The following is a 27,688-nucleotide window of genomic DNA, read 5'->3' as shown; positions in this document are numbered from 1 at the left end:
AAATATTAGAACAAATGGAGTTCAGTAAGTGAAGAACACTATTGAGAAAGTTAAGAGAAAAGTTGTGAGAAGATATTTTCAATATAAAACCAACAAAAGACTAATATCTAGAATGTAGGAGAAACTCCTAAAATTCAGAAACAAAAAGGAAAATTAGAAAAATTTTACAAAAAATATAAACAGAATTCACAGAAACTGAAATCCAAATGACTAACAATATCATGAGGTATTCAAACTCACTGAAAATCAGAGAAATGCAGAATAAAACAATGCGATACTAAAATACATCCTCAGCTTGGCAAAAGTTAGAAATTTGGTGAGAAAGTAGAACTCTCACGCATTGCTAAAGGAAGTAAAAACTAACAGAGCCAAGGGTGCCTGGCTGGATCAGTCCTCAAAGCATGCAGCTGTCAATCTCAGGGTGTGAGTTCAAGACCCACACTGGGGGTAGAGCTTACTTAAAAAACAAACCAAACTAGCAGAGCCATTACGGAAAGTAATCCGACAATGCCTAAGGAAATTAAATATGCACAGGCCCTCTGACTCTGAAATCCCACTCCTGGGTACATTTCCCAGAGAGATCCTTACATGGGCCCATGAAAAAAACACACAGAAGAATACTTTCAAGTTGGAAGCAATCTAGTAGTCTACAAATTGGTTTATAAGGTCACTAATTCCTCTATAGATTGCAGGAGTCAAAAACAGAAATGCCTAAAGGACCAGTGGATAATGGATAAATGGGTAAAAGTGGCCATATAAAGATGTTAACCTTTACTCTAGTTCTAGAAAACAATTGGCAGGTGGGACTTGATTTACCCTAATATCACATTTCTTCAAATATTAAAACTCCATTATTGAAAATAACACCCACGGGGTGCTTGGGTGGCTGATTCGGTTAAGTGTCCGACTCTTGATTTCAGTTCAGGTCATGATCTCATGGTTAGTGAGATCGAGCCCTGTGCCAGGCTCTGTGCTGATGGCGCAGAGCCTGCTTAGGATTCTCTCTCCCTCTCTCTCTGCCCCTCCCCTGCTCACTCACTCTCTCAAATAAACATTTTTTTAAAAACCACCCTTATTTGGGGGCACCTGGGTGGCTCAGTCAGTTAAACTTCCGACTTCAGTCCAGGTCATGATCTCATGGTTCATGAGTTCGAGCCCCATGTGGGGCTCTGTGTTGACAGCTCAAAGCCTGGAGCCTCTTTGGATTCTGTGTCTCGGTGTCTCTCTGTTCCTTCCCTGCCTGTGCTCTCTCTGTCTCTCAAAAATAAATAAACATTAAAAAGTTTTAAAGAAAAAACACCCTTATTTTATGTATCAGTAAGAGAGAAAAGATGTTGCCAGGGCTCCTGGGTGGCTCAGTCGGGTGAGTGACAGGCTCTTGATTTCGGCTCAGGTCATGATCCCAGAGTAGTGGGATCAAGCCCCAGGTTGGGCTCCATGCTCAGCTCAGCTTAGCTTAATATTCTCTCTCTCTCCCTCTGCCCCTCTCCTCTCTTTCTATAAATAAATAAATTAAATTAATAAATAAATAAAAGATGTTGCCAATTATATGACACCACCATATTTTAGTAATACAAATATGGGTGTAAAAACGTATCCAATGGGGAAATATGATATTTCTGATTTTTCAGAGAGGCCGTAAATCTGGGTTTTGATGTGAAATATGATCATTTAAAGACATTGGAAGCTAGTGTTTTTTAATTAAAAAACCATGTGGGCCTGATTTCTGGAGGGCTCTAGAACCACCAGTTTCCAGTCTCAGCTAGCTTCCTGATTCTCTATTTGAAGATTTTCAATAATTCTCATGGTACATGCTTTCAGAATTATTTAGAGCTGATTATTTCTTCACCTGAACATAAACCTAGGTTCCACGGGTGCCTGAGTGGCTCAGTCCGTTAAGTGTAGACTTCCGCTCAGATCATGATCTTGTGGCTTGTGAGTTCGAGTCCCACATCGGACTCTGCACTGGTGGTGTGGAGCCTGATTGGGATTCTCTCTCTTTCTCTCTCTCAAAATAAATAAACTTAAAACAAAACAAAAACCTAGGTTCCAGAACTTTTTACTCTCTTTGGCAGTGGTTTTCAGCTACATGTCTGTGGAATAAAGTAAGGAAAGCACAGAGAAAACTACTTTTAAAAGAGCAGTATTTAATCTTGTGGTTGAGGGCAGGCATGAATTCGTTATCATTTCAATTTCCTGGGCTCAATTTCTCCCCACTTAAACAGCACTGGAGGGGCGCCTGGGTGGTACAGTCGGTTGAGCGTCCGACTTCAGCCAGGTCACGATCTCGCGGTCCGTGAGTTCGAACCCCGCGTCAGGCTCTGGGCTCATGGCTCAGAGCCTGGAGCCTGTTTCCGATTCTGTGTCTCCCTCTCTCTCTGCCCCTCTCCCGTCCATGCTCTGTCTCTCTCTGTCCCAAAAAAAATAAATAAATGTTGAAAAAAAATTTTTTTTTAAATTAACAGCACTGGAATCACAAAAAGAAGACAACTAATTAAGGATGCCTGGGTGGCTCAGTCTAAGCATGAACTTCACCTCAGGTCACTCAGGTCATGATCTCACAGTTGGGGAGTCACAGTTCGGGAGTTCAAGCCCTGCCTTGCAAGGGCTCTGTGCTGACAGCGCAGAGCCTGGAGCCTGCTTGGAGTGCTGTGTCTCCTTCTCTCTCTGCCCCTCCCCTGCCCCTTGTTAACACTCGGTGTCTCTCTCTCTCTCAAAAATAAATAAACATTGAAAATAAAAAAGAAGACAACTAATTATACTTATTCTTCATAAACATCCCCATCTGGCAGGACAATCACATACATTGCTAAACAGCTCTGACTGGGTCTGTAACCAACCAACAACATTCCTTTTCAAACTACTAGCTGGATCTACCAAATCTGTAAGCAAAACAGTGCATACTTGAAGTAGGAGTTGAGGAACATCAGTAGGTAAAATCACTACTTCGGAAAGAGCTTTGATTGGATAGACCACTGATAGATTTCAAATCCAAGGTAGCGGTATTTCGCTAAATGTGACGGGACACCCTTCAATTTTAGAATCGCTTGAGGTGCATTGCTGAAGTGGACATTCCCGAACCCCATCATATTAAAAATTCATAACGTGCATTGCAACAAGCTCAATCTTGGGCCGCCTATACTTATGCATACTTAAATTTGAGAAACGCTATCCTAATATATTCTATCAGAGTGGGCTTTCCAATGCTACCTAATAACTGCACGTACAGTCATTCAGAGGGCAACTTGGGCACATCACAGGTTAGGAATACTGCTGCACTCGGTGTTACACACATTCCTCTCATAACTAGCTCCCCGCGCCCCGTCTCGCCAGAGAGAAAATTACTTCTATGTACAGAAAAATCCTTATTCGCACACTCTGCCTTCCATCACCTTTCCCACTCTCGTCCGCTCTTTTTCGAGCATTTCCTGTCCTTTGCCCTCCTTTTCTCTGTCAGAGTCCGACCATATTAACCCAACCTGCAATCCGCCCCAGGCCGCCCTCACCCCAGACCACCCGGTGGCAGGGCTTCTCTTTCGCCTCAGGCCTCTGATTCCTGAGCTAGCTAGCGTCGGTTACCGGCTTCCTTCCGCTGATCGAGGACCCCCCCACCCTTAACACGCCACAGTCACCCTTTTCCACTTCCAATCCCTTCTCCTCTTTGGCTACGAGGCCTAGAGGGTACTCACCATTCCGGCCGTTGCTACTGTCACTGCTCTGGTTGCTAGGGCCCGCCGAGGTCAGTGCGCGTGCGCACTTCTCGGAACCCTCCGCGGATCCCAACCCTGGCAGCGGTACTTTCTCCCCGCCCCCCCGGTGGCGTGAGCGGGGCATTGTGGGATGGCGCGGCGGCCGCTTCGGTCCTCCCGCAGGGCTGCAGGTCGCCTCCCGGTCGCTGTGGTGGGGCTGCTGGTGGCACGCGGGACGTGAGAGCTTAACGGCGCAGCGTGGTCCAGAGATGCTTTCTGCCGAAAGCAATTTCAGCTAATCTGAAGTGATGTACCTGCCTAAGTTTAAAACTTTAAAACCTTGCTATAAAATTCCCTTCCCCTGCAGATTGCCCTCGCATCCTTCTTTTTATCACCTTCTGTAATTCACCTTGGCATCCGATTGAGACTATATTCAGCAGAATTTCCTCGGTTACCTTCCCCCAGCCCCTCCAGAGGAGAATGAAAGCATAAAATGCTGGTTTTATAAAACCGAAGTGTCTTTGTCCCCTCCCCTCCTCTTATTAAATTAGACAAAAATGGTAAAAATACTGAGTTGCTAAGGGCATGGAGAAATGGGGACGCGTATATAATGACACAGCCTTTCTGGAGAGCTGTTGGCAATAGTATAAAAAGCTTTGAAAACGTGTGCACCTCTGTGACCCAGTAGTTCGACTTCTAGGACTTCATCCTGAAGGAATAATCAGACAAGTGCAGAGATTTATGTTCAAGGTTTTAATAGCAGAAAGATAAACAACCCAAATGTAAACAAAAACGAATTGGTATTACTGAACATCCGAATGATGAAATAATATTCTTCCATTAAAAATGCTGCTGAAATGCATCTGCTCACATGCAGGCAGCCATGATGTTTGAATTTAAAATGCAAGTTATCAAACAAAACAGCTGGTATAATCTTCTTAAAAATTGTATACTGAACACACATTTATACATACCTATATCTTAAAGAATATTATGAGGGTCTATTGTTTGCTGCAGATTGAATTGTGTCCCCCCCACCCCCACCCCCGCAATTCATGGGTTGAAGCTCTAACCCAATGCAACTGTTTGTGGAAATAGGGACTTTAAGGAGGTAATTTCAGTTAAATGAGGCCATCAGAGTGGGGCCCTAATGCAATATAACTAGTGTCGCTATAAGAGGAATAGATACACCAGGAGTGGTGGTCACAGAAGAAAGGCCATCTGAGGACACAGTAAGAAGATGGTCACCTGGAAGCCAACAAAAGAAGCCTCACCAAAAACTAACACTGTAGGCACCTTGATCTTGGAATTCCAGCCTCCAGTACTGTGAGGAAATAAATTTCTGTTGTTTAAGCCACCCAGTCTGTGGTATTTTGTTATGGCAGCCTTAGCAGACTAAAGTGTTCATTTTGCTTATTTTCTGGTCATTCTATAATGTGGCTATTTTAAATTTTGAAATAACAAATTTCATTTTGAAAAAGGTAATTTAACCATAGTTATTTAAAAATAGGAAAAAGTAAAATGTGTATTAAAGAAAATTAAAATGAATATTTATAACATATGCAGCCTTTTTTCTTGTAGTGTTGTTTTGTTTTTGTTTGTTTGTTTGTTTGTTTGTTTGAGATCTCCACACCTCTACATGTCTCCAAACTAGAATTTTTCTTGGCTGCCAAAATCTTTGCCAGTTTTGTTGAAGGGGTTGAAGGGGGAATCTAATCCTCAAACAGATCTCATAACAGAGTATGCCTCTTACTCAAAACTGTGGATTACATCATAAGGCATTGCATTAATTGTGAAATATCATTAGCAAATTAATTTTATCTTCATACTTGCTCAGAATGTTACTTTTACTTCCTCCTTGTCATTGGAGGAGTAAACTTTGACCATGAATATGTTTTATTTACCTCTATATAAACTATTTACCAATATATAAGCAAAAATTTACTGGTCTCTGAAAATTAATTTATAATATCATGCTACATTTCCCATCAAGTACATTTTGAGTTTCAGATTCTCAAAGGTTAAAAACATTCACACAGGGGCGCCTGGGTGGCTCAGTCGGTTGAGCGTCCGACTTCAGCTCAGGTCACGATCTCACGGTCCATGAGTTCGAGCCCCGCGTCAGGCTCTGGGCTGATGGCTCAGAGCCTGGAGCCTGCTTCCGATTCTGTGTCTCCCTCTCTCTCTGCCCCTCCCCCGTTCATGCTCTGTCTCTCTCTGTCTCAAAATAAATAAATGTTAAAAAAAAATTAAAAATAAAATAAAAATTTAAAAAAAACATTCACACAGGAAAAGAATGAAGAATTATATACTTTGGATCCTTTCTTTGTTCTCTTAAATGCTGCAAAATGGCAAAATAGATCCCAAAAGCTGTTCACCAGAAACTATGGCTTTGGATCTACTTGTTGCTGCAGGCCTAGGAGAAAGATAAGAGAAAGATTAAAAATATTATTGAAACAGTTTCCCCAAATTCAGAAATCACCAGACCCATTGAAAAGGAACGGTAAAATAGTGTGAAATGATAGCAATCCAAATGTTAAGGAAACTTTAATGTTCTAAACAAGAATGTGGGTTGAATAAAAGAAAAATCATCATGTTTAACAGCTGATTAGAGATTGAGCAAAATAGCTAAAAGTTGTATACCCTAAAATAAAATAAAATAAAATAAACTTAAAGCCTGAGAGAGTCATTAATTATTTAGGTTATTTATATAGTCAAAAAGTTTATCAGCTCAAATTAGAATGAGCAATGTAGCAATTTTCAATAGTCCATTTCCCAGATTATTATTCTCATTATACTTACTTGGTAAAAAGCCAATTTCTCCCCTATGTTTTTGGTCTGTTTTTTAAAAAGCATCATTTAGGGATGTCTAGCTGGCTCAGTAGGAAAAGCATGCAACTTTTGATCTCAGGGTCGTGAGTTTGAGGCCATGTTGGGTGGTAGAGATTAGTTAAATAAATCAAACTTAGAAAGCAATCTTTTAGGGGCACCTGGGTGGCGCAGTCGGTTAAGCGTCCGACTTCAGCCGGGTCACGATCTCGCCGTCCGTGAGTTCGAGCCCCGCGTCAGGCTCTGGGCTGATGGCTCAGAGCCTGGAGCCTGTTTCCGATTCTGTGTCTCCCTCTCTCTCTGCCCCTCCCCCGTTCATGCTCTGTCTCTCTCTGTCCCAAAAATAAATAAACGTTGAAAAAAAAATTTTTTTGAGAAAACAATCTTTTAAAAATCTTACATGAATAACCCCAAAATCTGGAAGTAATACATATAAACACACACACACATATATAAAGTATGACATATGCTTTCTTGTTGATGTTAATAATTTGACACTTGTATTAATTTTTTTTTTTTTTTTTTTAAATAGGGGCACTTGGGTGGCTCGGTCGGTTAAGCATCCAACTCTTGATTTTTGCTCAGGTCATGATCTCACAGTTGAGACTGAGTCCCACATCAGGTTCCACGCTGACTACATACAGCCTGTTTGGGATTCTCTCCCTCTGCCCCTCCCCCATTAGCACTCTTTCTCTCTCTCAAAATAAATAAACAAACATTTAAAAAACAATTGGTTGAGCATCAGACTTTGGCTCAGGTCATGATCTCTCACTTCATGGGTTCCAGCCCCACATTGATCGGGCTCTCTGCTGTTAGCGCAGAGCTCACTTTGGATCGTCTGTCCTCCTCTCTCTGTTCCTCCCCCACTTGCACTTTCTGTCTCTCTCACAATAAATAAATAAACTTAAAAAAAATTTTTTTAGATAGCGTTACTACTGCAAATTAGGGTGACAATACCTCATCCTCTGCCAAGAAGAGCCCAAAATATAGTTCTGACTGCAAGATCTACTGATCAACCAAAATCAAACGCTAATAATTAATACCATAATCTTTCTCTCCAATTATGTAGAAGAAAAAAAATTAACTAAGTTATGAGAAGGCCAGAATTTTAATATCTTCTAATTCCACACATATTTTTAAAGTTTAAGATCAAAGCTCAGAACTTGCATTAAAATTATTTTAATAAATTAAGGCTTATCCACAAATTGTAATTACATTTTTGGTGAAGGTGGCGGAAAGTAGAAGGGATGAACTCTGTTTCCCTCAGATAATTACATTGTCTACTTGTGTCAATTATCAACCTGGGAGGAGAACTGGAATGTGCCTATTTTTAAATATATTTTGGAAACAAAGTGTTAAGAAAAGTTTTTTAAAGTACAAACAGACATAAGGGAATTATAAAGGACTAGTGTGTCAGGGCACCTTTGTGGCTCAGTCGGCTGAGGTCTGACTTCAGCTCAGGTCATGATCTCCTGTTTTCGTGAGTTCGAGCCCCACATTGGGCTCACTGCTGTCAGCCTGTCAGTGCAGAACCTGCTTCAGATCCCCTGTCCCCCTCTCTCTGCCCCTCCCCTGCTTGCACTCTCCCAAAAAATAAATAAATGTTAAAAAAAAAAAAAGATTCAGTGTTTCTTAGTAATTGCTTGGCAGTTTTAAAGCAAGTAAGTATTTTTGGATTTCTAACTTTCTTTCCCCCCCCCCTTTTTTTTTTAAGTTTTTTATTTTGAGAGAGAGAGAGAGAGAGCACACAAGTGTGAGCAGGGAAGGAGCAGAGAGAGAGGGAGAAAGAGAGAGAATCTCAAGCAGGCTCAGCGCCGTCAGCATGGAGCACAATTCCAGGCTCAAACTCACAAACCATGGGATCATGACCTGATCCAAAATCAAGCATCAGACACTTAACTGGCTGAGCCACCCAGGTGCCTCCCTAAGTTTCTTTAAAGATCCTTGAACAGGTGACAATTAGAAAAAAAAAAAAAAAATCAAGACCTGACTAACAACAGAAAGGATTCTGACTTCAGTCTACCACAAATCAGCCTCTGGGTCATCGTGTTAGAATTCAGTCTAGCATCTTATTCTCTTATGAGAAACTTGTCATAACCCAGTCGTTGCTCACCATAAAACCTGGGGCCTATATTCATGTATTCACCCCTGTTTAAAACAGTTTTATAACCTCTGGGACAGATAATAGCAAACTAATTATCATATGCCAGTTTTTTTAAAAAAAACTTTGGAAGTAGGGGTGACAGGGAGGGTAAGTGAGAAGGCTGGGTAAATGGCAGATTAAAAACTGGTTTTCACTTAGCAATTACCTTGAGTTGAAGCTCAAACCAACCAACCATGGAGAAACATGGATAGTCACCAAAGTTACAGGCTCTGATGAACTTGAAGCAAGTATTTTTACTTCTTTTAAAAGCTTGCAGATGCCCATGAGAGATCTAGATTTCAGTCATTTGTCAAAAATATTCAATCAATCCCTTAAATGGTTCTGCACATATTCTAAACCTAGTTTGTTAGACTTTACCCTAGATGCAAGTGCAAAAATTCCAAGATCTTCTTCCAAGACTCAATCTGAGCGACAGCATGAGCTTTTAGCTGCCCACCTCCCAAAACAGGCACTCCCAACACAGGATCAAGGTATACAGAGAAAAAAGGGCTGTAAGGGGGATCTATTCTGTGGCCGGCGTTAGGATAACTTAAGAGAGTAAAATTTGTCTTCCCATGCTCTGTGAGATGCTTCACAGCTATGTCAGCATAAACAGAACTCTTCCAATGCCTGTCATCCTCTCCGACTATAAAAAGGAAATGGGCACTGGCTTTTTCAAGGGGGATACGACTTTCCCGGTAGGCTGGATCCAAGGGGTCCTCCAGCGCTTCTTTAACATCATAAGCCCCTGAATCCATGGCAGAGATTTTGTCTAGGTTAAAAGGCAGTCCTGGCAGGATTGATCTACCACATGTAAGGGCAGTAGCTGTGTTAGAGACACAGCCGTTGATGCTCACAACTGCAGCTATATTTGGGAGAAAGCTAGCCATGGAAAATGCCAACTCTGCCCCTTTGCCAGAACCAATCACTCCAATGTTTGGACCTTTAACCTAGACGTTGAAGAAAAAGAAGACAAACAAGGAGGGAAGGAAGGAGGGAGGGAGAGAGAGAAAGAGAGAAAGTATGATTGTTAATGAAGTCGCAAAGCACTCAATAAAGAAAAAGCATATAGGTATTCATCAGATAGCTTATGTATTTATTTATCCATTCACGAATTCATTCAACAGGTATTTGTTATAGATATTTTCCAACCCAGTAGTACCACCTTCTTTTCACTCTCTCCTGGCCCTAAGGAGTTCATTTTAAACGCATTTCTCTCTACAATCCCACTCACCTTTGGGTGACTTTGCACAAATTTAGCTGCCTCTTCAAAGTAATCTAAATTTAAGTCTTTCATGATTGGAGGTAGATCTTCATAGCCAAAAAATGGCAAAGCCAGAGTAGCAAAACCTCGACAAGCCAGGAGACTAGCTCGAGATTCATTTAATCCTCCATCACCAAACATATCAATCAAACCAGGAAAAGGACCATCTCCTATAAACCAGGAAAGAAGATTAATCTGGGATTAGACAACAAGACATTTAATGGACCATGATACCCAGTTAACATTTTCTAAATCAAATCCTACTTGTACAATTTATATTTTTTCTTTAAAAATGTTCTTATTTTTTAACTTCAAAAACATTTTAATTTTTTTTCTGTTTTGAAACATTCACCTAGGGGTGCCTGGGTGGCTCAGTCGGTTGGGTGTCTGACTCCTGGTTTCGGCTTAGGTTATGATCTCAGTTTGTGGTTCGAGCCCCATGTTGCGTTCTGTGCTGGCAGTGTGGAACCTGCTTGAGATTCTCTCTGCCTCTTCTGAGCTCTCTCTTCTCTCTCTCTCTCAAAATAAATAAATAAACTTTAAAAAAGAAGTAAAACATTCACCTATTTGCCTTGAAAAGAAAACATCTGTTTTGGCTGAAATAGTTTTATTCTTGTGGTTGACATAGATACTTGTTTTGGCTATTTTGAATAAATGTAAAAATGTTTTTATATTTTTCCCTGTGAGATATCACTGGAAAATGGTGAAAAAAATATGAAAATTTGCAAAAAAAGACACGGAAAATGTTTTGGTTTGAACTGTAAGTCCTGATTAATCTAAACAAATAATTCTGGCAGTCTTTGAGTTATGAAACTATAATACCTCATTAAAAAGAAATCCGACCAACTAATCTTTGGCAAAGCAGGAAAGAATATCCAATGGAATAAAGACAGTCTCTTCAGCAAGTGGTGCTGGGAAAACTGGACAGCGACATGCAGAAGAACGAACCTGGACCACTTTCTGACACCATACACAAAAATAAACTCAAAATGGATGAAAGACCTAAAGGTAAGACAGGACGCCATCAAAATCCTCGAGGTGAAAGCAAAAACCTCTTTGATCTTGGCTGCAGCAACTTCTTACTAACACGACTCCAGATGCAAGGGAAACAAAAGCAAAAATGAACTATCGGGACCTCATCAAAATAAAAAGCTTCTGCACAGCAATCAGCAAAACTAAAAGGCAACGGACAGAAGGGAGAAGATATTTGCAAACGGCATATCAGATAAAGGGTTATTATTCAAAATCTATAAAGAACTTATCAAACTCAACACCCAAAAAACAAATAATCCAGTGAAGAAATGGGCAAAAGACATGAATAGACACTTCTCCAAAGAAGACATCCAGATGGCCAACTGATACATGAAAAAATGCTCATCACTCATCATCAGGGAAATACAAATCAAAACCACAATGAGATACCACCTTATACCTGTCAGAATAACTAACATTAGCAACTCAGGCAACAATAGGTGTTGGTGAGGATGCAGAGAAAGAGGATCTCTTTTGCACTGCTGGTCGGAATGCAAACTGGTGCAGCCACTCTGGAAAACAGGATGGAGGTTCCTCAAAAAACTAAAAATAGAACTACCCTATGACCCAGCAATTGCACTACTAGGTATTTATCCAAGGGATACAGTTATACTGTTTCAAAAGGACACATGCACCCTCATGTTTATAGCAGCAATATCAACAATAGCCAAAGTATGGGAAAAGTCCAAATGTCCATCGATGGATGAATGGATAAAGAAGATGTAGTATATGTATACAATGGAATATTAGTCGGCAATCAAAAAGAATGAAATCTTGTCATTTGCAACTATGTAGATGGAACTGGAGGGTATTAGGCTAAGTGAGATTGGTCAGTCAGAGAAAGACAAATGTCATATAACTTCCCTCATATGAGGACTTTAGGACACAGAATGGATGAACATAAGGGAAGGGAAGCAAAAATAATATAAAAACAGGGAGAAGGACAAAACAGAAGAGACTCTTAAATATAGAGAACAAACAGAGGGTTGCTAGAGAGGTTGTGGGAGGGGGGATGGGCTAAATGGGTAAGGGGCATTAAGGAATCTACTCCGGAAATCATTGTTGCACTACATGCTAACTAATTTGGATGTAAATTAAAATAATTAAATTAATTAAAAAAAAAAAAAAGGAAATCCACGGGGCACCTGAGTGACTCGGTTGAGCAACAGACTTCGGCTCAGGTCATGATCTCACGGTTCATGAGGTTGAGCCCTGTATCTGGCTCTCCACTGTCAGCACTGAGCCTGCTTCAGATCCTCTGTCCCTCTCTCTCTCTGCTCCTCCCCTGCTCAAGCTGTCTCAAAAGAATAAATAAATAAATAAACATTAAAAAAAAAAAGGCAACTTGGGGCACCTGGGTGGCTCAGTCGTTTAAGCGTCTGACTCTTGATATTGGCTCAGGTCATGATTTTACAGTTCATGAGATCATGCCCTCTGTGCCAACAGGTTGAGATTCTCTCTCTCCCTCTCAAAATAAATAAATAAACTTTTAAAAAATCCAACTTTAAAGGGCCGTTTGAGTTCTCAATGAGCTTCAGATACAGAGTTACCTAAATCCCTAACAAAGCCTATGCTATTTTAAAGGTCTAATGATGGTGTAATATAAAATGAACAATATGTGTAGTATAGGGGCCAAGGGCAGGCTGCCCCTAGATGGACCAATTTAGTATAAAGATTATTTTGAGTTTGAAGGGGATCAGGGGAGTTCCACTTAGAATATGCTACTTGGGCATGTGGATTATTTTGAGCTGAAGGCAACTGAGATCCTGTGAGCTCAGAGGAATGATTTTGCTCCTCCCTTAACTACATGGAAAAATCTCAATTGGGGGTCTTTCCCAGAATGAGGGTTATTGCCAGAGATAAATTTTATCTGAGTGGCCACTGTATGCCAGGGCAAAAATCAACTTTCCAAATACCTGTTCATCTTATTGCCCTATGAAATGCATCCCTTCCCTTCAAAGGCTTAGACCCCTAACCTTTTCTCCTTAGTTCAGGATGACATATATACTTCATTTTGCCTGTCTTTGGAATTTCCACGTCTGTATGGATTTCCCATACATACAGAATTAAATTTGATGTTCTCCTGTTAATCTGTCTCCTGTCAATTTGATTCTTAATCCAGCTAGAAGCTAGAAGGACCTTGAAGGGGACAGTAAATTCTCGCTCCCTGCCAGTGGAAAGGGAGTAAAATGTCAAACTATTTTCCTTCTAATGTTGATCTGTTATTTCTCTTTCAACATTCCTATTGTAGCTTATGTTATTCATTCAACGTTCCAAGAGAAGAATTTCTCAGCCAGTTGACTCCTAGTATTTCTCAGATACATTCTTTTGTGTTATTCCAACTAAAAGCGCTAGATAAATTTATAAGAACAAAATAAGAGGCAAGAACATTAGAATATAAACTAAACAAGAAATCTAAAATTCCAGTGCCAGAAGCTGTTCCTAAATTTTCAAATCTAGAAATAAGTTAAGGGATATCTGGCCACCAAAGTGAAAGCTAGAGTATACATATTAAGATAGTGATTTTTAGATGGTGGTTTTCTTAACATTTGGATATCTCAGCATATCTTGATCTGCTCTTTTTAAAATTAGATAAATTTCATGCATTTCTGGATTCAAGATTACTTCCAAAATCCCTAAAGCAAGCCATGAAAAAGACAACATACAGTTCCTCAAATTATTCCAGCAATAGATTTTTCCAACCACAGCCTTCAAGATACTAACCTGATTATCACATTAAAATAACTGAGAATTTGTTTATTTTGTTTCAATTGAGAAATCTGATCCTCAGGATGTAAATTTGCTAGGACCTTATAGGATCTTAAAAAACCCCTCTACACCCTCAACTATGAAAATGGTTTTTTTTAATGTTTATTTATTCATTTTGAGAGAGAGAGAGAGAGAGAGAGAGAGAGAGAGAGAGTGTATGCACAGGGGAGGGGCAGAGAGAGGAGAGAATCCTAAGCAGGCTCTTCACTGAGAGGCTGAGAGCCAGATGTGGGGCTCCAACTGGCCAACTGTGAGATCATGACCTGAGAGGAAATCAAGAATCAGATTTTGACCTGAGAGGAAATCAAGAACCAGACGCTTAACTGAACTGAGCCACGCAGGTGTTCCTGAAAATGTTTTAAATCTCTCATTTGAAAGACTCTTAGTTGTTCCTAAGAACCCTGAGATTTGAGAGCAGAAGATAAGCCAGACTGGGCTTTAAAAAAAAACAAAAACAAAAACAAAACAAAACAAAACACCAACCTATTTCACTCATTCTCTCCTCAGCCCATGTTACTGTGGAGGTCTGAGTTTGGAGCTCAAAGAATTTGACTGCACCCTGATTTTAGCACCATCTAGCTGTGTGATTTGGTTAAAACACTTTAGCCTCGGCTTACTCATTTATAAAATAAATTGTTCTTTGATCTATGAAATGAGCAACAGAAGTGTCCTCATCATGATGAAGGTCTCTAAGGAATTAGAGTATGTCAGAAAATACAACAACAAAGTCATCGGTATCCTAACGTGAAACCAGAATTTAAAGAGTGAACAATATATGTCATAGGGCTTCAGTTATGTTGGGTTTGAGCAGATACCAGTGACAGATAGATTTGTATCCACTACTCTCGCCATTTTTACAAGAAATGATAACTAAAAAAGTTAACACAAAGCTCTGCCTACTAGACAGGTAAACAAATACTTATGGGAGAAACTTTACAACAATGTTGTGCTTACTAGAATATGCTTAGTCACAAGTAATAGCAGCTGCAGCACTGGGAGTCTGAAGGGTGGGCAGCCTGCAGAAAAGAGGTTCCCGAGCAAATTGCATTTAAATCCCAGTCACCATTTAGCGAAGTGACTGTCCCACCTGGTGTCTAGGCGACAAAATAATTGAGGCGCTCGCTCTGTTTTTCAGATGATAAGTTAGCTAGCAAAGCAAGCCGGCTTTCATAAATCATTTTTCCTAAATCCATGCAAAGCCCTCTGCGGAAAAGACCTCACGCACCTGGGGGCAGCAAGAAGACGCCCCGCAGGCGGCCGGCTTGCAGGCGAGCGCGGCTCAGCTCCGGGCTGGAAAACCAGCGCTGCACCTGGGCAGAGGCCAGCGCCGGGCCCAGCGGTACCGCCTGCTGCTGCGGCGCGTGGTGGACGGTCACCTCCACTTTGAGGGGGGTTTTCATCACGCCTCTCGGCATCTGGCTGAAGCAGGGATCCTCCGAGCCGACCGGCGTGAGGCTCCACAGGAGCCCCATGGGCTCCACGCCCGTGAAGTCGCCGCCCAGAGCCGGGTCCCTGGCCAGGTCCAACCCCCCGCGGCCGTCCGCCTCGTAGTGGGCCACCGATCGGAAGAGGCGGCCTCGGTAGTTGACGGCCGACGCCCGAAGGGTCACCCGCTCCCTGGGACCTAAGCCCTCCACTTTAATATCCAGGAGCTCGTCGGCCAGCCCAGTCTTGGGGGTGACGGTCAAGGTCGCAGACTTCTGGGCGAGAAGGGCAGATGTGGACATTGACCTCCGGAGCAGGAGTGGGGTTCCGGGGGTCCGGAGCACGGCATAGACAGTCCTCCACATGGCTCCGGATCTTCGCGGCTTTGACTCAGGCCAAACACACGCGGCCGGGTTCGTGTGGGAGGGAGTCAGCTCTCTCCGCGGGGCCACGCAGGGCAGGCCGGGGCCTGTCCGAATGGGGCGGGGCCGGGCGGCTGAAGCAGGGCAAGAGGGGCGGGGCCGGGGGCGGGGCCCACTGGGGCCAGAGGTGGCTGAGCGGACCAGAGAACCCGAGCTGGTTCTTCCCGCGCTACTCAGCAAAAGGCTGCAAGAAGGGGCAACTTAGGAGGGCCCGGGGTCGGTCACGGTATTGGGGTCCTTTTAGTGAGACCGCCTAAAAGAGGCAGGAGCTCATCCCCAGCCTACGCTGGACTTGGCGAGAAGGAAAAGTTAAAGGTCTTTTGACAGAAAATCCTCGTCGTTCTTTCTTTAAAATCCCTCTCTGGCCACCTGGGGTCACAATTCCCTAAACCTTGCTGAAGGAGGCTCCGTGTAATAGACTCCTTTCCTTCCCTGAAATTATTTTTGCGGGGATTAAGAAAGACTGCCAAAATTAAAGTTTAAACGTTTTAGATGAGGCAGTACAGATTTATACACTATGGAAATGATCCCTATTGTCCTGTGGCCTGGCACAAGTAATAAAAACGTATGTTTTTATGTGCAGAAAAACTTACATCATGACTTTTTTTTCCCCAATAAAAAGGTGCTTAATTCACAAAATCATATTTTTCCATTAATACAAATATATGTATGTACATGCAAATAATATGGTTCTGTAAGGGTATACTTTTTTTTTAAATTTAATTTGGAGAGAGAGTGGTGGTGAGGCAGAGAGAGAGAGAGGGAGAGAGAGAATCCCAACCAGGCTCTGCACTCTTCGTGCAGAGCCTGATGGAGGTGCTTGAACTCATGAACTGTGAGATCTTGATATGAGCAGAAATCAAAAGTGTCAGAGGCTTAACGGACTGAGCCACCCAGGTGCCCCTGGAAATGTATGCTTCAAGTTAATAACTGTAATTAGCCCTAAGAAAAGCCTGGAATTGGGTAATGAGTTAAGAGGGTTGAATTTTATCTGTATTACTCGAATCTTTTACGATGAAAAATGTATTGATATAATTTAAAATGTTTTCCACTGTAGAATTCTATCTTAATTAAAACACGTATAAAATGAGGTGAATTAATCCAGGTGAAAACATTCCATTAAACTGCTGTGTCAAGGAATATATATTATATATATTAATATTTTATATAATTATATTATACATTGTATATTATATATTTATATAATATATAAATATTAATATTTGTATTAAAATAACATATTATATAATATATAATATACAATATAATGTATATTATATTGTATATCTTGTGGTTATATATATATTATATATATATAATATAATATATTGGCTCAGGGCACAGTTGGTGAATTTGAGCTCCACGTCATGCTTTGTGCTGACAGTTCAGCCTGCTTTGGATTCTGTGTCTCCATCTCCCTCTCTCTCTACCCCTTCCCCACTCACACTGTCTCTCTCTGTCTCAAAAATAAATAAGTGTTAAAAAAAATGTTTTTTAAAGATCATAACTGTCATGTGTCCTATTATGGCTTCAAAAATATTTGCCACTGAAACTAAATGGCCACTGGACCAAGAATTTCTGCTTTAGAGCCATACAATAACCGTGTGTTCTTTGAAAAGTACTTGTTAAAGTCCCTCTATCTTTGAAGATCTCCAGCTTTAGAAAAACAACCCAAGTGGGGCACCTGGCTGCCTCAGTCTATAGAGCATGCAACTTTTGATCTTGGGCCTGTGAGTTCAAGGCCCACATTGGGCATAGAGATTACTTTTTTTTTTTTAATATTTTAATTATTTTTGAAGGAGAGAGAGCATGAGCAGGGGAAGAGCAGAGAGAGAGGGAGACACAGAATTCAAAGCAGGCTCCAGGCTCTGAGCTGTCAGCACAGAGCCCGATGCGGGGCTCAAACTCACAAACTGTGAGACAATGACCTGAGCCGAAGTTGGACACTTAACCAACTGAGCCACCCAGGCGCCCCTGGGCATAGAGATTACTTAATAATAATAATAATAATAATAATATATATATATATTAAGAGATTACTTAATTATATATATATATATACATAAAGAAAAAACTTAAAAAAAAAGAAAGAATTCAAGGAATTTTTACTTCTGTCTACAAAATCCAACGTTATAGTGGCCACGAATATTGGATTTTGTGCATCACTGCACATACCACCTGAAAAAACAGAATGCCTTCCACAAGCTTTTATCTTCCAGTGTCCAAAGACCATTTAAAATGAATGTGCATAGGGGCACCTGGTTAAGTGTCGGACTTCGGCTCAGGTCATGATCTCACGGTTCGTGAGTTCAAGCCCCACTTCAGGTTCCACATTGACAGTGTGGAGCCTGCTTGGGATTCGCTCTCTCTATGCCCCTCCCGTGCTCATGCGCTCTCTCTCTCAAAATAAATAAACTTTATCAAAAAATTTTTTTAAATATTTATTTATTTTTGAGAGACAGAATGTGAGCAGCGAAGGGACAGAGAGAGAGAAAGGGAGAGGGAGACACAGAATCTGAAGCAGGCTCCAGACTCTGAGCTGTCAACACAGAGCCTGACACTGGGCTTGAACCCACGAACCAAAAGATCATGACCTGAGTAGAAGTTGGACGCTTAACCAACCTGAGCCACCCAAAGCCCCTCAAAATAAACAAACTTAAAAAAAAAAGTTTCCTATGTGCTCTAGAAAACCCAATACATGTTGTATGAATTAGATTTTTATTCATAGTATCTGGTCTATGATTACAATGTCACATTTTGCTGGACGGCACAGATTTTTTACCATTGAGATGTTTATGGAAGAAAGTTTGAATTTCCTGCCAGGCATCTACCTGTGCCCTTGACTGTGCCTTTGGCTCACCTCCATGGAGTACTGCTTGGCCTAACACTGTATGCACAGAAGCTCTACAAGGAGGAAAATAAGGTGGTTCAATACAGTGACCAGTTCCTGGGTAGTAGATTATCTGGGGTCTGTCTTTCCCATGGGCTTGTAACCGTTCAGAGGCTATACGAGCATAGAATTCACTCTTCCAGCTATGATCATCCAAGCCAACAAGAAACAGAAAAGGCCCCTGGGCTCTTTCCAATGGAATAATACTTTGATAGTTGAGTTCCTCCAGTGGATTATCCCAAACATCCAAAAAAATTAAAACCCCTGACTCAGTAACTACAATTTTCCCTGAGTCACTGCCAAGACTGGGAATAAACATATCCTTGTAATGCAGAGGAGATATTGCGTTGGCCACACAGGAATTAATAAGCACAGTGGCTGTGATGCCCTTCAAGAAAGAGGCCATTGAGAGACACAGGTCACCTCCTTTGGAGAAGCCAAGAAGCCCAACACCAGGGCCTTTCACCTGAAAAAGAGAGAACAAGCCTAGAATTTGTAAATGGAGGACATAAACAGTGATTTTATATTCTCTAGCTAGCTTTCTTAAATGTCATTTGCTTTCTTTTTTTTATGCAACAATCCACAAAGCTCAAGTGTGTTTTCTAATAAGCAAATCAATTGACTTCCTAGTACACAGGCCTTCCACTAATATTTGTGGCAACTGGGTCAAGAGTAGACACAGAGACCCATGTACCCCATACTTAAACATGTAAAAGCTATTAAACAAACAAACTATTAAAATATATTATTTTCTTGGGGAGCCTGGGTGGCTCAGTCGGTTGAGCGTCCAATTTCAGCTCAGGTCATGATCTCACGGTCCGTGAGTTTGAACCCCGCAACGGGTCTATGCTGACAGCTCAGAGCCTGGAGCCTGCTTGGGATTCTGTGTCTCCCTCTCTCTCTGCCCCTCCCCCACTCATGCGTGCCCCCCCCCGCCTCAAAAATAAATAAACATTAAAAAAATTTTTTTAAATAAAAAAAATATATTATTTTCTCCCACCTTGATAAATATACCTTCATAACAGTTTATAATGTCAGGCTCAAATCTGAAATCTTGGAACTCCTTGAAGTTCTGTACTGGAATGTGGCATGGGGGAGAGCTAGCCCCAGTCCTTGGTCCCTGGCCCCCATTCCTTCTCTTCCCATCCCTGGCTCCATCATGTACCTTGAGGCGCCTCTCACACATGTATATGGACACCCCAGTCCCCATATTTAAGGCCTAGGCGTATTCACATTGACAGACCCTGAGAAAAGACATAGGGCCTGGAAGCAGGATCAGTGCTATTTGGCAAAGAATTCTGGTATTCCAAATCACAAGGGTATGGGGTGTGTGTGTGTGTGTGTGTGTGTGTGTGTGTGTGTGTGTATGTAAGGCACATGGGCTCCAGGTGGATACATTCCCTGGGTCCCTTGGACTCCTCACCCTGTGGGCAGGGAGTGTGGCCACCTAAGGCTTCTGTCCAGGACAGAAGCCCCTCTTGCCCAGGTCTAAGGGCAGAACTGATAGGATATATTGGTTTCTTCTTTTTCCCCTGGGGTCTTATCTCCCCTAATAAACCAATAATCACAGTTCAAGGCCATTGAGGTTCTAGCAGCTCTGCTAACAGACCAGTCCCTGAATTCTGACAGATTTAGATCACCCTTGTAGAACATTTTTTAACATTTATTACTTAACATTAGAATATTTGGGTTTCTTTAAATCTAGATAGTTGCAGAGCATGTATTCCACTTTTAATCACACTAAAATGTTTTGATTATTTTTTTTTGTTTTGTTTTGATTATTTTTTACAGTCTTAGATAAGAACTTTTTCTATAAAAACATAATAGCATTATCACATTTAACAAAATTAATGATTCCTTAATAGCATCCAGCACAGTCCCTATTCAAATGTCACCGACTGTCCTAAAAATGTCTCTTAAGAGTTAAACTTTTTCCTCTTTTTTTTTAAATTTTTTTTAATGTTTATTTATTTTTGAGGGAAAGAGAGAGACAGAGTGTGAGTGGGCAAGGGGCAGAGAGAGAGAGGGAGACACAGAATCTGAAGCAGGCTCCAGGCTCTGAGTTGTCAGCACAGAGCCTGACGCAGGGCTCAAACTCATGAACTGTGAGATCATGACCTGCGCCGAAGTTGGACGCTCAACCGACTGAGCCACACAGGTGCCCTTACATTAATCTTTCTTTTAAATTAAATTAAATTAAATTAAATTAAATTAAATTAAATTAAATTAAATTAAATTAAATTATTATTTTATTTGAGAGCAAGAGAGAGAGAGAGAGAGCATGAACAGGGGACGGAGGCAAAAGGAGAGAAAGAGGGAGAACCCCAAGCATGCTCCATGCTCAGTGCAGAGCCCGACATGGGGCTTGATCTCATAACCCTGGGATCATGACCTGAGCTGAAATCAAGAGTTGGACATTCAACTGACTAAGCCACCCAGGTACCCCTACATTAATCTTATAAATGAGAAAAACTGAATCCCAGAGAAAGCAGTTGCCTTATTCAGCATTATAAGGCCACTTGGGGGTAGATGGAGAAGCAGAATTTAAGGTTAGTAATGTCTTAGTACAACTCTTTGAATTATGGTCAAGAATTAAAGGAAAATAGGGGCACCTGGGTGGCTCAGTTGGTTAAGCGTCCAACTTCAGCTCAGGTCATGATCTCACAGTTCATGAGTTCAAGCCCCACGTCGGGCTCTGTGCTGACAGCTCAGAGCCTGGGGCCTGCTTCGGATTCTGTGTCTCCCTCTCTCTCTGACCCTCCCCTGCTCATGCTCTCTGTCTCAAAAATAAATAAAACATTTAAAAAAATTTAAAAAACAGACAGGAAAATAAACAGTTCCTTATTAAAGGAAAATAAACAGTTAAGTCTTAGGGATTGGAGAGAGATGGGTGGAAGTGAAATAATGATCCTAATAACTTTGGAAGGAACTTTTGTGTCTCATGACATATTTCTAGCCCCCAGTGTCCTGGTAGGGTTTTGAGATCCAGTCCTGTGTTGGCTCTACCCTCTCTCCCCTGCATTCAAGCAAACACCAGAACTCACCTTTGGATGCTGCAGCATGAAGTCTATAGCTTCTTCAAAGTACTCCAGGTGCACATCATCCAAATATTCAGGGAGGTCTTCAAATTTGAAATAAGCCAAAGCAAGCACAGCAAAACCATGTCCAGCCAGGAGGCTGGCCCTGTATTCACAAAGGCCACCGCCACTCCCAAACAGATCGATGATCCCAGGGAAGGGTCCTGCACCTGGAAAACACCACAGATCATAAGGAGCTTTAGACTCTCCAGAGACATTCTGGAGTTTCAGATTTTGGCAGTCAGTGAAGACAAGTTTCTCAAGCAAGGAAGGCTGGGAGTGGAGGAGCAAGTGGAAAAAAGGACCCTTTTTAAAATGTTGCCTTTTTTTTTTTTTTTTCCTTTTTAGAAACCTTCAGGGAGAAGGAAGGGGGGAACAAAATGCTTTATTTTCTCCAGAATTTTTCACCTAATTTTCAAAAATGAAATGTATATTTCAAATTACAAGTAGCATATGATGAGATGTACATTTTCCACAAAATCTTCCTCAAAAAAAAAAAATCTACTTGAGAATGCTTGAAGAACTGTACAATGCTCTACATATATAAGGGGTATTGATATACTCCCCAGCTCCTTGCATTCTCTGCTCCAACCTTAAAGAACACTATCCCTAAATATGCTCTGTTCTCTTTGGCCCCTGAAAATGGTATATGCTAGTCTTCACTCTCCACTTTTTATCACCTGGTGGACCTTCAGCTTTCAAATCAAAGTTTAGATCTCCCTTCCCAGAAGACTTCCCAGATCTCCCCCAAGGCTGAGTTGAGTCAGATACCCTTTTATGTCTCCATCAGCACCCTGGGCCTGTATTTCCCTTATCACAGCACTTATCAAGCTTACAGATGCAAGCATAGTTACCTGGGTCCTTTATTAGGCTGTAAGTACAGTGAGGACCACGTCTGACTTCGCTAGCTATCGCATCCCACTACGTAGCATAGTCATTGGCTTAATACATATTTGTTAAATGACTGAACCCTTCTACGTTATTTACAAAAGTCTTTGAGACAGAAAACAAATTTTAAATGGGCCACAAAGTAGACATTGAAATAGTTAACACAAGATTGACTTGACTGAAATATCAGGTGCCAATATGGGTGGTAAAAGGTTTTTGTTTGTTTGTTTGGTTTGTTTTTGGGTGGGTGGGGGGATTCTTACTGATTCAGTCAGTATGATTTATTGAGTTCCTACTATATCCCTGGGCAAGCCTCTAGGAATCTGGACATACAGAGATGTATAAGATCCAATTCCAACCACAGGATTTCAGTTGACTGTGCAGCCACTGGCTAAGGTTGTGAATTGCTGATGAGCTGTAAGAATAAAGCAGAGCCTCCTGTTTTGGAGAATGACAGAATTCAGTTTAGGGATTCTCTGAGATATGGCAACTCCAGCATTTCTATACAGGAGGGGTTTCAGTCTGGAATTTGGTTGTAAAAGGTGGGGTAGGGGGTCTTGTTTCTGGGCCCCTTTAACCTAGTAAGCACCTTGTTTTTACTTAGCACTACAGACATTTTGAGTAAGATATTTCTTTGTTGTGTGGACTGTCCTGTGCATTCTGCATGTTTGGCAGCATCTCTGGCCTCTACCCACTGGATGCCAATAATATCCTCCCCCACCTTTTGGTTGTGACAACAAAAATGTCTCCAGGAGTAGGGGTTAATCAACCCAGATTGAGAATCACCGACAGACTGTTTATGATGGGGGAAGAGGACAATCAGTTTGTTTTTTTTAGGATTACGGGGAAAGTTCGACGTGAGAAGAGGCAAAGATCACTCTTGCACAGCAGCATAACTCATTACCTAACACTGGTATTTGAAATACAGCTGCGTGGCTGGCACTTAAAAGAAATGCACTTCGTGAGTATGTTGAATGCACTTTTTAGCATACAGCTCAGTGGCATTCGTCCAACATAAAGGTTATTTGTGTGGAAGGGTGGTGGGTGCCCGGGGTGACGAGGTCTGCCCTGCCTAATCCCCGCGCTGCTCCCACCTGCCCTGTGACCCTGGCCCGGCCATGCCCGCCAGCCACCGAGCAGCCTGTTTTCCCATCTGAGAAATGGGCATGGATAAGATCGCTCATCGCCCTGGGCAGTGGAGAGCTCCAAAGGCAGAAACCACTTTTTAACAGACGGGAAGTGGCATGAAATTTAAAGAGGAAAAACTTCCATCCAGAATGTATGACAAGCTCTGGAGTTCGGCGGTAAGTTTAGGAAATGTGGGTCTCAGTTACCAATTCTTTAGAACAGCCTGGGACGCAAGGCACTCACCAGGCGGCAGGAAGAGCGTGCCGCGCACCCGGCCCGCGCGCACCGGCACCCGCCGCATCCCCGGCCGCAGGAAGTCGCGCTCCAGCACCGCCCGGCCCAGGAGCCGCCCGGCGTCGGGCTCGTGGCCCTCGAGCACCTCCAGCTCCACCGCGAAGGGCGTCTGCACGTCCCGCTTCACCAGCCGCACCAAGGGCTTCTCGGGCTCCAGGGCCCAGAGCAGCCCCATGGGCTCGAGCCCCGTGAAGCTGCCGCCCAGCGCGGGCGCGCGCGCCAGGTCCAGGAGGCCGCCGGCGTCCGCTTGGTACCGCGCGCGGGCCCGGAAGAGCGCGCCCTTCTCGTCGCGCAGGGACGTGCGCAGCGTGACAGGCTGTCCCGGGGAGAGGCCACGCACGGTGATGCGCACGGGCTCGTCCCACGCGCAGCGGCCCGCGGGCTCCAGCGTCACCGTAGCCGCCATCCTGATTATTGCGGAACAGCGAGGCCGTCTCCCCAGAGTCACGTGTCCGGCCGGGAGTCCCTCCACCCCCCGGGGAAGCAATTGCAATTGGAGACTTTGCGATATTCAGATTGGACGCTTGGACACGCTAAGCCGCTGTATGAAGTCAGCTAGAGTTTGTGAAAATCCACTAGTGTCTAATTGGAAGGAAGTATCTGCCAAAATAAGAGTTCATTATTATGCAATCCAGCGCAGTGAGTGTGGAAATAGACGTACCAAGACCGCTGAGATTGGGAAAGATACTAGTAGTTCGGAGAACCTGGAGTTTTATAAAGCATCCCAGGCGATTATAATTCAGATGATCAGTGGAGAAACAGTCCTAATCCTTCCATTGCCTCTCAGTCCTTTACCAAGTCTTTTTCTAGAGTTAAGAGTACCTAGGGTGGCTTCCAGAGCAGGTAGATGTTTCTGGGATGAGATCTACCTGGGTTCCGGTCTGATCCTGCTCCTTAAGAGCCTGGTGATCTTTAGCAAGATATGTAATGAAGCCCCTGAATCCAGTCTCCTTATCTGTAAAAGGTTTATTGTGATGATTACACGGGCTAACGTGTAAAAGCACCGCACTAATCCACCTATAGTGGGTGCTCAGTAAGAGTTTTGCTCTTCATTCGCAAATCTCGACACTGGAAGTGTGAGGGTTGAGCTGTGTCTGAGTTCTGGCGGGAATCAAGTGGCGCATTCCAAATGCATAGTCTGTGGAGAGTTTCATAAAGGGACTATTCCCAAAGGCATTGGCAAGGTTAAAAAACAAACAAGGTTGGCGTCAGACCCTTGGGCCTGAAGTCTCAAGCGAGAGGGCTGCCTGGCAGGAGTTGTAGCTATGGTGGTGGGAGGCAGGCAGTCCACTGTGAGATAGTAGGAGTGGAGAGAATAAACACCTTGACCTCACTCTCCTCTTGCCCTTCATATTCCTGAGTGTGTTTCTTTAGCTGAACCCAGCCAATCAGCTCAGCCTACTAGGTTACACAACAGGGTGGATGGAGCATACAGAAGATGCCCAGTGAGGGCAAGCTCAATAAATATTTATAAGCTGAATAAAAAGAAGCCAGAGTAGGTCCCAGATCTCAGAGTTCGGTGAGCTTTGACTACTCTATCTCCTGAGTAACTGCTGCAGGGTTTTTTAAACACCTGTTGCTTAAAGAGTTACAGGCTGTGCACAATCTAGGGACACTCAGCTTACAAAGACTTCGTGGGCTGTCACAGCCGCCAGCACAGTTGAAATCTGCACTCAGATTTCAGAAAGCCATGGTGAAAGGTGACTTCTCCCTCTCCCTTCCCTGATACACAGGATGCTGTGAAGAGACACAGAAATGGCTCCCAGGCACATGAGGGGAAAGCAGCTAAGGAGGAGGCCTTGCGTTGGTCATTCAAAAGTGCCTTCCTGTAGGGAATTCAGCACGTAGGAACTCCATGGAAGAAATAAGTATTGTACAGGCCAAATGCCAGGGCGGCTTGCTCACAATCTGAAAAAGAATCAGCTGCTGTAAGAGAGGAGCGACTTCATACAAATTCCAGTGTTTGTCTAGTGACTTGAAGTAGCTGTAGATTAATACCCCAATATGTGGCATATTATCTCCAATATTAAACATAAAAATTAATTTCTGTGCCCCTATTTTAAGGGTAGGGACTTATGGATAGACAAAAGCCTTTGCCTGATTTAGGGTAGGATCTCTCTGGTTACTCCCAGATAATTACACACCCAGAAATGTTTGTATCTTGTAAAAGGCCCCTGAACTTTACCATGCTTAATAGCCCACTGACTTTTATTATAAATTCACTATGGAAAGGTTGAGTTTCAGAAAGAATTATTTCAGTGTTATCTCTGATCAGTATAGCATCAATGAGTAATTTCACTATCTGAATTAAACTTAGGACACCTGTTTAAATATTGCCTAAACAGATTATGTCAAATGTTAGAGAACTGGAAATATCTTGGAGGCAAGATAAATCATTGGCTGCCAAGTGAGAGCAAACTGCTGTTAATGTCTAAAATGTAAATAAATACATACATACATATATACATATGGGGATCAAAAACAATGCCATAGTAAGATTAATAAAATAACAATCAGAGATGACTGAGAAAGAGCTTCCTGTAGAGAAATAGTGTCAACCACAGTTACAGATTCTTTTGGGTTTTTTTATCCTTCGTTGACATCTGAGATCCATTTACTTTTCCAAAAATCCGAGTGAGAGTTAAAGGAGAAAAGGTTGGAGGTGGGATGGGCTCCCAGTTAACTCCAGTATTGGTTATGATTTCACTCATGATCCTGCCTGGGTCTATTTCTTGTTTACAGTTTTTGTGGGACAAGAAAGCTCCAAGTTTCCATTTCTTAGCAGCCAGTATACATCCCATTTGAGTAAGTCCCTTCTCCAAGATAGCGATAACTTAATTTCAATAATACTCTCGTGGTTACATAGTATTGTATCAATGGTAACTTCCTGATTTTGATATTTGTAGTATGGTTATGTAAAATGTTAACATTAAGGGAAGGGGAGGAATTATATAGGGAACCCTGTACTATTTTTGACCCACATTTTTGTGGGTCTAAAATTATTTCAAAATGAAAGGCTTAAACAACAAAGAAAAATATCAGAGAGTGATGAAATCACCAAAAAGGATACCTTTGATCTTCTGTGCCCCACTTGTAGGGTTGGTAAAACCTGTCCACCTCAGATCCTTCCTCCTCCATATCTTTCAACATTTAGTCTTTCCCATTTGATTGAGGTTTCCAGGAACTTGTGTTATCTCTGATCCTGTGTCTAAAAATCCGCTGAAATACTTGAATATTTCCCTTGTCTAAAGCATCTAGACCTAAGCATATGATTTCTCCGGAGGAATCTGATATTGTAACAAGTCTAGAGAGAAAGGGCATTAGGGCCACATGTCTCCCCTTTGAGGGAGTCTTTAAGGAAAGGCTCCTTACATTCAGAGAGATTCGATTAAACGGAAAGCATAGTTTTCAAAATAAACACTTGCTGTCTGGGTACAAAAACAGCTATACTCTTAGCCTGGTAAGCCTGCTCTTGGCTCAGTTCCCAGAACTTTGAATTACAGAAGTTACCAAGGTGAGTGCTTGCCAGGAGTTTTGCCCTAGTTGGAGCTGTTAGTGGGGAGTTTGAGAGATTAACTCTTTCAGGTGCTATATCATTTACTTTTGTAATTAAAAAAATTTTTTTTTGAGAGAGAGAGAGCATGAGTGGGGGAGAGGGGCAGGTGAGAAACAGAATCCCAAGCAGGCTCCGTGGTCAGCACAGAGCCAGACACAGGGCTTAATCCCATCACCCTGGGATCATGACTTGAGCCATAATCAAGAGTGAGATGCTCAACCAACTGAGCCACCCAGGGCCCCCCTACTTTTGTAATTATATTAAATCACTAGTAATCAATGA

The 27,688-nt window shown here is 42.3% G+C and overlaps 3 protein-coding genes across 3 annotated transcripts in view; all 3 read right to left on the bottom strand.

Annotated features, from left to right (window-relative positions):
• Positions 1–3,807, bottom strand: part of DNAL1 (dynein axonemal light chain 1) — a 46,297-nt gene extending 42,490 nt beyond the window's left edge. The window contains exon 1 of the mRNA XM_043556559.1: positions 3,690–3,807. Within this exon, the coding sequence (XP_043412494.1) occupies positions 3,690–3,692 (3 nt within the window). The 5' untranslated portion in view covers positions 3,693–3,807. The remainder of the gene's footprint in view (positions 1–3,689) is intronic.
• A 2,174-nt stretch (positions 3,808–5,981) lies between these two features.
• On the bottom strand, positions 5,982–16,347 carry LOC122469302 (acyl-coenzyme A thioesterase 1-like). The gene is made up of 4 exons (XM_043556558.1): positions 14,952–16,347; positions 9,896–10,095; positions 8,828–9,611; positions 5,982–6,105 (listed from the first exon to the last, which is right to left on the bottom strand). The coding sequence occupies exons 1-3, from the start codon at positions 15,514–15,516 to the stop codon at positions 9,036–9,038; spliced, it is 1,341 nt and encodes a 446-aa protein (XP_043412493.1). The 5' UTR covers positions 15,517–16,347; the 3' UTR covers positions 5,982–6,105; positions 8,828–9,035.
• A 1,925-nt stretch (positions 16,348–18,272) lies between these two features.
• Positions 18,273–26,211, bottom strand: LOC122469298 (acyl-coenzyme A thioesterase 6-like). The gene is made up of 3 exons (XM_043556555.1): positions 23,800–26,211; positions 21,508–21,710; positions 18,273–18,929 (listed from the first exon to the last, which is right to left on the bottom strand). Exons 1-3 carry the CDS (start codon positions 24,254–24,256, stop codon positions 18,324–18,326), a joined length of 1,266 nt encoding a protein of 421 aa, XP_043412490.1. The 5' UTR covers positions 24,257–26,211; the 3' UTR covers positions 18,273–18,323.
• Positions 26,212–27,688: the final 1,477 nt, after the last annotated feature.

This window comes from Prionailurus bengalensis, chromosome B3 (genome assembly GCF_016509475.1).
Source record: "Prionailurus bengalensis isolate Pbe53 chromosome B3, Fcat_Pben_1.1_paternal_pri, whole genome shotgun sequence".
Classification (NCBI taxonomy): Eukaryota; Metazoa; Chordata; class Mammalia; order Carnivora; family Felidae; genus Prionailurus; species Prionailurus bengalensis.
The sequence above is the reverse complement of the archived record's forward strand: the minus strand, read 5'-3'. Positions and strand labels throughout refer to the sequence as shown.

Bases quoted from the DNA above. Each gene is read 5' to 3' on its own strand.
- LOC122469302 (XM_043556558.1), bottom strand. From the start codon at position 15,516: ATGTGGAGGACTGTCTATGCCGTGCTCCGGACCCCCGGAACCCCACTC. The intron at 10,096-14,951 runs GTGCGTGAGGTC...CCTGGTTTATAG, and splicing joins CGTCTTCTTGCTGCCCCCAG to GAGATGGTCCTTTTCCTGGT. The intron at 9,612-9,895 runs GTGAGTGGGATT...TTCAACGTCTAG, and splicing joins TTGTGCAAAGTCACCCAAAG to GTTAAAGGTCCAAACATTGG.
- LOC122469298 (XM_043556555.1), bottom strand. From the start codon at position 24,256: ATGGCGGCTACGGTGACGCTGGAGCCCGCGGGCCGCTGCGCGTGGGAC. The intron at 21,711-23,799 runs GTGAGTGCCTTG...GGTGTTTTCCAG, and splicing joins CACGCTCTTCCTGCCGCCTG to GTGCAGGACCCTTCCCTGGG. The intron at 18,930-21,507 runs GTGAGTTCTGGT...TCTCTTTTTCAG, and splicing joins TCATGCTGCAGCATCCAAAG to GTGAAAGGCCCTGGTGTTGG.